Source organism: Anser anser (assembly GCF_964211835.1).
Source record: "Anser anser genome assembly, chromosome: 2".
Classification (NCBI taxonomy): domain Eukaryota; kingdom Metazoa; phylum Chordata; class Aves; order Anseriformes; family Anatidae; genus Anser; species Anser anser.
Genome location: NC_139721.1, coordinates 103,798,244 through 103,812,328, shown reverse-complemented (window position 1 = coordinate 103,812,328; position 14,085 = coordinate 103,798,244). Strand labels below are relative to the sequence as shown.

Sequence of the window (14,085 nt, the reverse complement as noted above, 5' to 3'; positions counted from 1 at the left end):
CTCTCCCCTCCATCTGGACAGATCTGCTCTGTTTTTTTTTTCCCTCACTTCATGCTGGAAACATACTGCATATCTAACATATTATGTTCAAAGAAGCCGAATTTGCTTTTTTAATACAAGCTCTTATCTCTTACCAAGCATAGATCTACAAATACTGTACTATGTCCCCCACAGCTATTATCTGTTGAGAGATTCTTCATCATGTGTTGGACAGATGGCACAATCAGTGGGTTGTATCAGAGCATTAAAAAAAGAAATTCTTTCTTGCTGCTTCTACCCAGACTGTTTTGAATTCAGTGAGATGCAACAGCTGTAATGCAATCTTTCAATGACAACTCTGAACATGGGGAGGGGGGGACGTGTTTTGTTTCATTTGAAAGTCAAAAATACATAGGGAAAATAGTATTAAAAGTAAACACAAAGGGTTTGAAAAGAGCTATGAAAGTTGCAAGGTTAAGAACCTGACTTCTCAAATTGTTTATTCTCTCAGCTGCCTAGGATCACAGGTGAATCTCCATTTGTAGCTGATGATACAAAAAATACTGCACTGTTTTTCCTTCTGTTGAACACTTCTTAAGACTGCTCCAGCATTTGTTATTAAACAAGGTATCCAGTATTTACAGAAGTCTTGCCAAAACATCAAAGACACTTGTAGTCTTAGTGAGCATGATATAGAAAGTGTAGCATTAATAATATAAAGGTTTGCTGAGAATGCAGCCCTAGGTTTCTGTCTTGGGGATCTGTTGTGCCTGACCATTACTAGCTCCACAGGCATGAAATTCGTTTTTAATATTAAAGAGCCTGAAATATCTGATAACTGTCAAATGATATAAAAAAAGAATAGATTTCGTGTTTTCAGCCTCCTCCTGTGCAAGCCCTAGTAAACTTTTCTTTGTAGTCTTTCATCCCACCCATCCCTGTTGCTCCTGCCCCCAAGTGAAGTAGTCTTAGTGCAGGTTCTGTCATGGGTCCCAGCTTCCCACAAGGAAGAAACACAGGTCAGCAAAGCATGTGGTGGTAAGCTGGCAGCATGCCCAGGGTAGCCTGTGCAGTCTTGACAAAAGATTGGAAGAAAGATGAAGGTCTCTGCAGAACACGCAAGAGCCAAGCTTGCAGAGATGAGGATGGTTGGGGGTGGGAGAAGGGACCCACGGGGAGATCTCCTGTCTCATGCTGCCATTGCTCTTCTACAGCTTAATCCTGGGGAGAAACCTGGCCTGACATCTGTAAGAGAAGCATCGTTTCCTTTTGCATCTCCTACTGCCCATGTTATACAGTATACCATTGGGAGGGCATGTATTTTTCTCTCTTGCTTGTGTCATTATCAACTTTCTATAGGACATAGCTTTTCATTTCAGATCCCGCTAACCTCCATGTATCCTGCTTATATCACTACAGTCAAACTGCTCCTGTAGCACTACTTTAGGTACTTTTATTCCTGCAATCTATGCTTCTTTCAACTCACCTGATATTCCTGCTGGGGAAAACTTGAGAGGTCTGAAAAGGTGCTCTCAGCTATTACAGGGAATTACACAAGAATAACTGTACCAGTTTAAATTCATACTGTATTTAAATCTTAATAGCTTTTTCTTTTTCTTTTCTTACACTAGCAAGTCCTAAAAGAAAGGAAGTTTTTAATTTAATCACTTAATGGGGCGGGGGGGGCGGGGAAAGAGTGCAGACTAGAAACAGCCATTCTTCCCTTTGTGTTATTGCAATGTTAAATCCTCTGCCTGGCACCGTGTGGGAGGCAGTTTGGATTGTGGGACAGGGTTGATATTTCTGCTAAACGATCGGCAGGTAAATGATCGTGCTGATATTTAATTGTCACCTTTTAGGTTCAATAGTTTAACAAGTCATCGTGATAGATGAGGTGGCTGACACACCTCAGAGCCATTTGGCAGCATTTACTTTGTCTCACTCATGGTACTTCTGCAAAGCTTTACTCTTAACTGTGCTGACTAGAGAGGGGAGGAGGAAAAAGGAAGACTCTGCACCTCTGGGTGCATTCTGGCAAATGCCAAAAAATCCTGCTAGAGGCTGTTGACCTGGGTTTTAACCACAGACACGTACACATTATGTGTACTACTTTCATGTTCTGTATTTGATAAAGCTAATGCCACAGGTCACTGAGAGCTGGAACTCCAGCCAGCTGTTTGGCAAGTCAACAGTGGCCACTGCACTCCCATATTTCTACCAATACTATTATAATTATTCAAAATATTTCTTTTTGCCCTCCTCAAAAGTTGGTTACCTCTGCAGAGTTCTGCTACTGCAGAAGCAGGGGAACTTGCCCTTTTCCTGCACATTCAGCAACATCAACGCTTATTCATCGGTCTGTGCATTTTATTATACTTGTTTCCCCAGGACAACACAAAGTGATGGACAGCTGGCCGGCTGCAGGATTGCTTGTGCAACCATGGAAGGCTGTGAAAGGGAGGGGAGGGAGTCTTACTGAGAATTGCTTGCCAGCTTTACTGCAGAATTATGATAAAAGTGTTTTGTTGAGAATTTAATACATGTGCACACGAGAGTCAGCGAAACAGCTTGGGCTGCCTTCTGTCTCCTTCTCTGTTTGTTTAGTATATGATTTCTCAAACTTCATATTTAGTGTAATAACTCTCCTTTCATTTGTATGGTATTAATCTGACCTTTAACTCCTCCTGTTGCACTTCAGATGAGCTCCCAGAGAAACACCAGATTTGAATGACTGATTTCCATCCACCTTTGCCTAACTCTGATCCCCCATCACTTCTTGTAGACTTGTTCTAGGTGGGCAATGGAGAGAACAAATGGAAATGGCAGTTCCACCAGACAAACCCTGTAATTCCTAGTGCAGTTGAAACCAAAGGGCTCTCTGGAACCTGAGGTCACTCTTTTTATTAAGATTTCTTCAGTATAAACCAGTAGTAGCTCTTTGGATGGATGTAAAGCTGTCACTATAGTTTATGTTACTCAACGTATTGCAGGCTGCTTTTCACAATATTTTAGACATTTTCATGATGTCCATGTAATCAGACGGAATACCATTGCATGCTTCCCTTAACAGCAAGGAATCCATACATAGATACATAATCCATTACAGTTTTGATATAGGCACTTCAGAGTTATAACAGTTACTGCATTTCTCTGAAATTATAACTAGGAAAGTGTGTAGGAAATATAACATCTACAAGGGGAGAAGGGACAAGGGATTAAGGGATAAATTGCCTGTCCACAGTAGTGCTGTTAGGAAAATGTAGATACCTGTGCTGTGATTCATCTTGCCCAACATTAGAGGTCTGCAGCTAGCTATTCACGCTTGCTCCTTTTATGCTCAGTAGATGAGTGGGCAGTTGGAGAGTATCATTTATTTGATTTACTTCAGATGTTTACCTTAAGATGAGTCACATCCGCTATGCAGCTGCAGCCACAGGACATTGTCAGTGTTTGCATTTACTCAGATGAATCTTGCTGCCTATTTGCTCTCCTGTGTGAAATATTTTTGTGAAGAAGTACTTCATGAATTGCTGTCATTATTGTTTCTGTATATTTTCAGGGTTTTTTCATCATAAGCTGCAAATGTGTGTAGTTGGGAGTACATACTTCATTTGGAGATTTTCTTATCCATCCTACAAGGTCACAATGCTTCATCCTCATGTCCTCTGCAGAATTTGAAATTGGCTGTGTGGGGAATAGTTGCAATCTCAGACCTCTGATAATATCAAAAGATGACCGTTGCTGTGCTGACAAACATTTCCTTTATGTTTTACTAATGTAAACTTCTTTTTTTAATATGTTTTATTAACAATTAATGAAACCTGGAAACTGAAAAATGAGTGCTCCTTTGGCATTATCATGCTATGAAAGTAAAACAGTTGCTTTTATATGTTTTTACTGGCTGTAATTCAGAACATTTAATTAAGAGTCTTTATATAAATTTTAAAGGTCACATTTGCAAAAGCAAAAAAAAAAAATACCCAACAAGATATTGTAGACTTTATTCCTCTGATTTTTTTTTTATTTTTTATTTTTTTAGAACACAAGGCCAATTAATTGCCCATGATTAATAGCAGCCCTGCTTGGATTCCCCTCTGCTCAGAAATCAGTGCCGTGTTGGTTGAATAGTTAGTAAAGCTGTCAATCTTTGAGAAATCCACTTCTGAATTCAGAAGTCTTGTACGCCCTGAAACCTGTGATAAACACTGAAAAATAATTATACAATTTACATGAATAGCATGTGTTGTAGTGTAGTTGTTTTTCCCAACTTCTTTTAACTCCCTTTTCTTCTTTACTAGTGTTGTTGCTCTTTGATGTAATTTTTCATCTATGTTTATTAAGTTCTTTGTTTGGTTTGGTTTAATCCAAAGCATAATGAGAACGAGCACTAGAACAGGGAATTAAGATTTAACTCAGCAAGCTGACTGTTAGCACCTTCCTCATTTTGAGCTTCGCTGGAAAATAATGAGCATCATTTGGTGCCCTGCTCCACATCCTTAGGGAGATGAGGAAAGGTCCTCAAAGTTAATTTAAAGTAAAGGAAGTGATTTGTTTCCCTTTCTCTTTCCTGAAAATCAGTCTTTCTGGCAACTTTATATATTATTCAAAATATAAAAACTGATGTAAGACATCACATCCTGGATCTTAAACAAGCCTCTCTATTTCAAAAGCAACAATAGTCCTGATAGTGTCAGTTCCTCGCCCTCCGGAGAGCAACCTAGTCTCAATCACATTTTGAAGAGAGCATTTCTATTAGCTGGGTGGAGTATTAATTTTGCAAAGATTTGTAAAGGTGAGACAGATAATAAAGCATATAAATCCTGTTGGATTCTGTGCTTTGGCACATTCTTAATGTCTTGGAAATTTTAGTGTTCGTCATTTGCTCTGCCACTGAGTTTTCAGCAGTGGCAGTAGTTGTGATATTGGCTTTATGAAGTTGTGCTGGACTGAAGAGAATCCTTACTTCACTATGGTGATAGGAAAATTATGATTTCTAGACAGATTAAGAGATGCATTTTTCAACACACCTTTTTTATTTTCCTGTTCATTATATGATAACTTGGAATTACCCTTTCTTAAACACCTGTTTGATAAATCTGCATCCACACTTTTAGTTTTAACTGAAAAATAGAACGGTCTGCCTCAAACCTGTATCTTTACTAAATCTAATTGCATGAGCTTATCCACCTCCATGGAGGCAATAGAAACAATGTGCCATGCGTTTCTACCTATGAATGTCAGCAAATGCAAAAAGCAAGTTTAGAAACCGGAGGTTAATTGCTGATTTTATGTGTAGCAAAAGTTTGACAGATGTTAACTTGCTGAGCCAGCAGGTTTTCCAAATACAGCATTCTGGACATACTTCATGTTTTCCCTTAATACAGAGATTTGCTTTTGAATTAATTTAACCTGCAGGACATCAAACTTTGGCATTTGAAAGTATTGATTTTTGTTACTGTTTTCATTTCACACATCTTTTTGTTATGGCTAGAGGCCACCTTGTTTGGCTGTTCAGGCCAGTTTGCTGTGTTCTCTCTGTGTTTCTCTGAGCACCACAGCAGTCCAGGAATCCGTACAATCACAGAATGGTTTGGGCCGGAAGGGACCTTAAAGAGCATCTTTTTCTAATGCCCCTGCCATGAGCAAGGACACCTCCCACCAGACCAGGTTGCTCAAAGCCAGATCCAGGTGGCTTTGAACACTTCCAGGGATGGGACATCCATGGTTTCTCTGGGCAACCTGTGCCAGTGCCTCACCATTACAAGTTAAAAAAAAAATCAACATGTGTTAATGAACAACTTGTTTTTCGGTAAAAATAATGGCCTATGGTTTAGGAGATGACACAACGCTTGAATTGTCTGTGCACTTTAGAAACCAGTGTTCCTGCAAACTGAACAAAAACCACTCATGTGAGATAGATATGTTTTTCTCATTTGAAAAGTAGCTGATGTTCTGCATGAGCTTCTAGAGTATGTTAAACCCCAGTCAGAGAGCACTGAGATATAAAATTGATGCAAAGCCTAAAAGTACCAAGGAAGAAGGGCAGCTTTGCTAGCCGGAGAATCAATGCTGCATGTAGAATGAGACTGGTGTGCCAAGAGTTGCTAATGTATTGTACTTCAGTATAAACATGTGTTGGATGTGAAATGTGACTTTGAAACATGTCGTTTACAAAGCAAATATTTCCTCAGACAAGGAGGTTGGATAAGCTTTTACAGTGGCACACATTTACAAGAAGTATATAAGCTGCAGGGCTACAGAGGTGACGGTATTTTGCTTTGCTTTGCTTTAAACCAGTATAAATCATAAATGACTCAATTAGCCTCGGTAGGGTACCTTCTCATTTACATTGTAACTGCTAGAAGCCTGGGTGAGCTCAGTGTTGATTTTATTCACTTTTGAGCAAGAGGTAGTGTTTAAACTGCAGCATCTCAAGAGTAGCCATGCTGGCTCCTGTACCCACCGGTGTCGTATGTGGGAAGATGTATGATCACAGAATCGTCTAGGTTGGAAGAGACCTCCAAGATCATCTAGTCCAACCTCTGCCCTAACACTAACAAGTCCTCCACTAAACCATATCACTAAGGGCTACATCTAAACGCCTTTTAAAGACCTCCAGGGATGGCGACTCAACCACCTCCCTGGGCAGCCCATTCCATGATGCCCCTTCTCTTCTTAGACATTGTGACACAAAGTGGAAACCACCGTCTTCTGTTTGTCTCAGAAGTTTTGGCACCTGAATGGGTTTCAGGAGGGAAGCTAGGCAGTAACCCTCTCACCCTCTGTGTTTCTTCCCCAGTGTATACCTTTGCACGACAGAATGCAGTTTTCTTACTCTCTAATTAGAGATACAATCCCTGCCAAACTATATAACAGCTGATCTTCAAATCTTGGCATGTAAATATTTAAGTGTTTATGAGTTAGACCCTTCCTCATGCGGTTAAATAAATAATGATAATAAAAAACAATGTTCATTTACATGAATCAGTGTACCCAGCTGTAAATGCAGGGTAAAATCTAGGGTGGCACTAGAGTGCAATATCCTGCTCAGAAGTCAGTTGCCTTCAGTAATGTTCAAAGGCATGGGGATCTGGAGATTTCTGTCTTGGAGAAGAGGCAAGGACTGGCTATTCCAGGATTTATTTAAGGAATCTTGAATTTCCCTGTCAGCACTGTTGCATGTGAAAGAAGGACTTTGCTGCTCTTTCACCTGTGCAGTGTAGTATAAAGACTGCTTGACTGTTATTAAAGTGAACTACATTTTCATTGGAGGAAAGAAGATGCCACTGAAAGTTTTCCTGTTTACTTTTTTTTGTGCTGACTTTTGGCCTTGGTGGATACTTTTGACAGTTTTCAGTACATGCAGTATTATTTGAATATCATTAACAATTTATACTCTATGTCAAGTTTTGGATAAGCTAATGACAAGTCGGATTATATATGTGTTCATTTGCACACACATAAAAATATCTTGGATAAAGAAGTACAGCAAACTGCAGAAAAGTTGCCAAATACTTCATCGTTACCTGTGCTTTATTGCTCAGTTGACATCTTGAGAATAAATTGTCTTATTACTACAATATAAAAACTTTTCTATATGCCTCTTCAAAGTCTTTTCTCACAAGGGAAAAGGTTAAAAGCTACGAGAAGGTTTCTGTGGTTGGGATGGGGTTTGTTGTTTGTTTTATTTTAGCATTGTGCATGTGTTTTCTGTTGCTGTGTTCTAAGATAATCTGTATTATATAGGTGGATAATTGCATACTTGCAAGTGCACGTTCAGACGTCAGTACCTCTAGTCTACTGCACATATATGCCTTGATAGCTAAGAAAGTCTAGCCACATGCTGTCATTAGGTAGACTTTCAAAAGATGAGTCCTGTAGTAATGTCAAAAAAATAAAAATAAAAATACAAGGGACAACAGGGAGAAAATTCAACAACCATTTCCAAAGCAGTAAATTTGTACAAAAAAGCAAAGATCTATATTTCTTAACTTGAAGATGAAGAGGAGAACTGAAGCATCTCTCCCAGCTTGCTGTGGTTTAAGAGTTTAATGCAAGAGTGTGTTGACAAACCCCTTGGCTCTGGTTCGTTACCTTGTTCTCCAAGTTCCTCCACGTTTATGTACATGTGCAGAACTGTATCCACCTCCCCATGCCTACTAGTGCGTGTGTGGTATTGCAAGGCAGGACTAGTAATAAATAGCTTTAGCAAGCACTCACATAATTTGGATAGTCTTGGTATTACAAGGCAAATTGGTGAGGTTTGACAGGTCAGTAATTCTACCATAGGTAGCTTTACTTGAGAGAGTTTTATAGCAGGACTGCACTCAATATTAATAATGGCTAAAGACATAGCTGCCCTTCTGGTGCAGGCAGCATCCCAAGAAAACATTAATCATGTTTTTCTGAAGCAGCTGAATTGATTTCTTGGGAGAAAAATTTCTTTGTCTACTTCCTGGCCATTTCTGATCTTATCTCCAATTTATGGAGATCTGAGCAGCTAATCAACAAATAATTATTGCCTGTTGATCACCCAGGAGAAAGGGTATGAGTATTGCTTTAGGTTCTTACTGTAAGTTATTTAATTTTTACCAAGGCATAGTGCCCATTTTGTTTTATCACCTCTTCTACTTGTGTTTTTTTTGTTTGTTTGTTTTGTTTTGTTTGTTTTTATTTCACTTGGATCCTCAGAATACATGGAGAGTAATTTATTATAATAGTTAGGAACAGCTTACATTATTTTAGGTTTTAATGTAATGTATGTTGTAGCATCCTGCGTAAGCTTTTAGAAGCAATGAAAAGCTGTTCAATTTTTGTTCCATTCATTTGTATTTATATAGTTCTCCCCAAGATTTAGCTCAGTACTGCACAGCAAGTAAGAAAATGACAAAAAAATGGAGCCTCTTAACCCAAGTAGGGCAAATGCTCTGTCAGCTGTAAGTGAGGGGGGAGAGAAAAGCAGATAGAAAGAGTAAGAGCAGCTAGGGTAGTCTGATGTGAACCTAGAGGGTTTTGAAAGGCCTCTATCGTACGAAAAGTGCTATTCCTTTTGTCAATGAGAACGTTTTAAAAACTTTTGAGCTATGTTGCCTAAAATTATCTGCATTTGATTAGTACCACAGGTACTAGAATTAGTTCAGAGATTCACGTATGCAACTCAGGGCCTAGCTCTATTATGCACTTTCAAATTGTAAGTCTACGAAGCAGCCTGCTGATTCAAGTTGGAGCTGCTTGCTTCTGTACTTCCGTGCTCTGCTGAGAAAGAAAAGGTTACGTACATGCTTTAAGCATTTAAATTAAGTGGAGCATTTGCATGGGGATTAAGCCTGGCCTGTTTAACAAAGGTGTTAAATGCAAATAGGGAAGGAGTCATCGTGGGGTTATCCCATCGTAATGGATTGCCATGGCAGGCCCCAGATGTAAATCCTTACATCTTCCCCTGAGGCTGTGTCCTCTGTGTGGTCCTGATGCAGCAGTGGGAGAACTCAGTACTTCATCCTCCCCAGACAGACTTGCTACTCTATTATGCTGTTGTCAAAGCAGCACACCTGGATACGTCCTGATTTGCTCCAGGTAAGGTTAGCTTTATCAATCCCAATTGTTGGGCTGAGCAAGCCTGGTTAATTTTTTCTGTCTAAAGGAATTAAGGGACATTCACTGTAAAGACCTGCTGTACCAAGCATGTGAAATGAGCAGTCTGATTTGGAGACAAGCCTGTACCTGAATGGAGATGTCTGCTTGTGGAGTTCAGACCTAAATGTCAGGGTCTGTCACTACTCAAAATCTAGAGCAGTTGAATTTGCATTTTATATTGATTTTTCTGGTTTTGATCAACACAAGACGTTCACATACTAGGCTGAGTTAGCTTAAGTCATTCCCTATAAAATCACACCATTTATATCAGACTGCTTTGATTGAGCTCCTGTCTACACACAGGAGACATGCCCCAGGTGAGCTGGTTATTACAGTCATGATTCACACCAGTCTCATTTAAACTTCACTTGTGTTTTGGCTGTCTCTTGATTTTTCCACTCTGCAGCATGTGCAGGTGAGGTGGCAAGAATAGATGTGGGCTGCCATTTCTTACCAAAAGCTATTTAGTGGTCTACTTCCCCTAAAGTTCAAAGCTGGGTTTGCTCCTGTAGATGGCACCAAACTGTTCAAATTCTCTTGAACCTGAAAAGAGTGAGCTGCAACAGAGAAAAGAATATCCACCTCTTCTCTCCAGGCCTCTACCTGGGGGGAATGTGAGTTCCAGGTCTGTTTAAAAGTCCTGCTAGCGCTCACTTTCTTTTTATCCTGGAGACAATTACTTCACTTTCAAGGCAGACTTACTTCCACCTTTCTGCATCAGTGCTGTTGGACCTTACATTCCATAGGCTCATGATCCACTGTCTCCAAGAAGGTCTTGAGCGGTGAATCAGAAGCAGCTTAGACGTGTCCTCCAGATACCTCTTTTATCTCCACCACCTATTTTAAATCACACAGTGCTTCTAATTTAGCTATGATTTAGATGTTCATGGTCAGGCAATCCAGTTCCTCTGCAGTGGAAGGCAATGTGGTGTTATTCTGTGCATCCACATTAGATGTCTAAAGAAAAAAAATTTTGAATACCTACTCATGGGACTATTGGAGGGAGTTCAGGGAGTTCCCTGATTTGAAGGTATTGCATTGTGTTTGTGGGGTGACAACAGGTAATGCAGATAAGACAGAGCTAAAGCACTGTAAAAGAGTTTTTCAGAGTTGTTTTTTTTTTCAATTTAAAAAAAAAAAAAACTATTCACCTTTGTTGGTGCTGGTTGGAGTCCTGAGACCATTACTTTGCTTATCTCCAAATTCTTAGGCCACTTAAAGGAAGCTGAACTATGAGTCTCAAAGCTAGAAGTAAATAGCCTGTCATTACCAACACAAGCCACCTCTGAAAATAGATTGCTCTATCAATTATTTATGAATTAGAGCAGAAATTGCAGCCAAATTAATACTGGTCCCGTATAATGTCTTTATTTATACAGGTCTATAAATCCACTGTATTTGATTCCATGTGAGAAAACATTTGTTCCACAATAAATGGCTTTTTTGTTGCTTATGTTCCAATATAGTTTCCTAAAGAACTTTTTCACCTTTTTATACTGGAAACATACCCAACGTGTTATATTGGCATAAATGTAAATAAATTGCCTTGAATTATTTAAGAGGGAGGATCTCTTTTCCATGCATTTTTCTAGCATTTAGTAGGGTGAAAGAGTTAGATTTCTTGTTGATTTTACTTTGTGGGGTTGCTGTCTTTTTTATTTATTTATAAAGAGCTCATTACTTGAGTGTGAGAGGTGCCTTATGGATTCACAAGGTAAGTAAACTTGAAGAGTGATACTCTGCAAATTTTTCTCTTCTTCGTTTCTACCTCTCCACATTTGCATTGTATAGGATTGATCTCCAAAAGACAAGATAAATATGGAAGCCTGACAGCTGAAAACACCATCAACTGAGAACTTGTGTCCTGATTTCACTGTGGAGAAAGTGATGTTTGTTCTATTCTGATTTATGAACAGGGCAATGACTGGCCAGGTGCCGGGCCAACATCAACTATTTACTTTGCTACATAAAGAATGATGAAAGGCATCAGAAAGCAGAAGGAGCATGATTTTTTTTTGCATCCCTCTGCTAAGTGGATCACAGCGCTACTTGTGAGCAGCAATCTATCTTTGCTGTTTGGAAGAACACGTTAACCTTTCTGGAGACCGCATCTCACTGTAGGTTTTTGGCCTGAAATTTCTCTTTCCCAATCAAAGTCCTCATCATAGTGCCTGTTCAGTCAGGAGTGAACAAAAGCCTGAATACCAAGATCAAGCAAGCTCCTGCTGTTGCTCACCTTGTGAGATTTCAAAGCTGCTCAGACATCAGGGCTGAATTCAGCATTGCCGCAACTTGAGCTGTGCATTGGATAGAAACCTTTCAGTGCTGCTGGGATAAACATGGTACAGAATTAGGTTCAGGATATTCCACAGGCGAAACCACTCACAGAATCTTAATTCAAGGATCTGATTCAAAACCCCTCAGTATCAAGGAGGCAGGAGAAGACATGGCTTCTGAACAAGTGATTAAAATGATATCTTAATGGATGAGTACAAAGGAGGCAAATAATTCTTGTGTTCACTGTCAATATCTGTTGAAAGTGACTAAATGGTGCTGTTAACAGTGTTTCTGGGTTTATTTTTGTGAAATACATACAAATATTCTGTGTATGTATTCAAAATCCAAGTATATGAGGACTGACATGAAAAAATACTTTGGTATTACGTTAATGATTATTAATCGATTTCATTGATATAGCTTTCCTTTGATTGCCTGGTATTTGGTTTTGTATAACAAACCAGAATCTGTCATGAAATACCAATTTCAGGTTTGTTTGTTTGTTTAAAGCAAACATATTAATTTCCAGCATAAGGAATTCCTTGTATAGGAACTGGTAATTGCTTCTCAGTGGCAGATTGTTTTTCATATGCATAAGAAAACTGAAGGAGTTTTGGATGATTTGGAAAATAATAATACAGTACATTTTTAGATTTCCAAGGTATTAGGTATTTTGCTCCAGCTATGCAGTTTGCATGACCAGAATGTTTACATTCTAAAATTAAGCCCTGTATTAAGGACTGATTTTTTCAGAGATGCTTAAAAATTCCCTCTGATAACTGGCATTTTATAGTCATTACAGCTAAAATATCTGAACATCTTGGAAAGAAAAGCTACTTCTTTCGCCCCTTGATCCATGCATAGTTTGCTTAGGTCTAGCGCAGGTTACCGCTACCATTTGGGGAGCATTTTGATTCATGCTTTTAAAATCAAACTATATGCATAGGTGCTACCTGTGCTACATCACATGGATCATATTTCTAAGCTGATGAAATTTCATTATTGAGTCATCGCTATGATATCTAGAAGCTATTACAAAGGCTTGAAGAAGCAATATATGAGCATATAACATATATACAATCTCTGCCTCAAAAAGCTCTCAGTCTTCTAAAAAGACTTAAAAAAATAATTGAATGCACTGATAAACAGAGAAAAACAAAGCAAGAAGGATGCAGCAGTGGCAGCAAGTGAATTTGCATTAACCAGTGGTCAGAGATAGAGCTGTTACATCACTATAAACTTTGTTTTAGGAAAGCATTTTCCTTAAAAGAAAAGAAGAAGAAGCAAAAAAAAAAAAAAAGGGCAAGAGGTGCAAGGGTGTGGTGGTGGTGGTGGTTGGTTGATTTTTTGGGAGGAAAAAAAAGCCAAATGCAACTAGAGCCAGTGGTTAGTCAGAGCCATTGGACTGAGCTGATGAAATACCAGTATAATGTGAACAGGGAAAGAGGCAGAAATGGCTGGAAAAATCCACTGCACTGCTGTTTTCTTCCTCTGCCAGCTGGTGTGTTTCTTTGAAATTCTAGTAGGACATATGGGTTTGTGAGGGCCATTTTTGACCATTAGCTGTATCTGTTAATCTAAAGTATGATTCTTCTTAGTTTCGTGTTTCTCAAGTACACTTGTGCACATAGGCTACCTGGCAATATCACCTAATGATGTCTTCCTGCCTTTTCTCCACTCAGAAAAGAATTTCAGTTCATAGCATAAAAATATATCTTTCTTTATTGTTTTTCTATTCTTCCAGGACATAAAGACTATTTGAATCATTTCTTTAACACTATATGATCTCTTATGCACCATATGGTTAGTGAATTAAATATTACAATTACTATTAACCTTCGTTATAGGGTTTCACTGCCTCTGAAGGTGGACGTGCATTTTCCACCAACTTTTAGAGTATCAATTACAGAAATGACAGGATAAGTATTTGCTGTATGTGCTCATCACTATTATGGCAGAAATTGATATTTTCTTTTTGATTCTTTTATGGTTTATCACAGTGTGTAGAACTAGTTGCATTTCTGTACAAAGGAAGAAAAATCAAAGAAAATTTTGGCCGCTTTCTCAGTTGTGGTGCATTGGATTCATGGGGTGGACTTGGGCTAGGATTTGAAAATAAATTTTGTCCAGTATTGTGTCCGTACAAAACACTCTTCCAGCTGTTCATGTTAACAGTAAATGGGCAGTTGCCAGGAA

General features: G+C 38.9%; 1 protein-coding gene across 35 annotated transcripts in view; it reads left to right on the top strand.

Moving 5' to 3' along the window:
- Positions 1 to 14,085, top strand: part of TPK1 (thiamin pyrophosphokinase 1) — a 327,683-nt gene that overhangs the window by 285,548 nt on the left and 28,050 nt on the right. Inside the window, exon 10 of one of the 35 annotated variants that reach the window (XM_083822047.1) lies at positions 11,404 to 11,884. The exons of the other annotated variants lie outside the window; for them this stretch is intronic. Coding sequence (XP_083678173.1) covers positions 11,404 to 11,465 — 62 coding nt within the window. The 3' untranslated portion in view covers positions 11,466 to 11,884. Of the gene's footprint in view, positions 1 to 11,403; positions 11,885 to 14,085 lie in introns of those variants that run through there. 35 annotated transcript variants of the gene reach the window in all.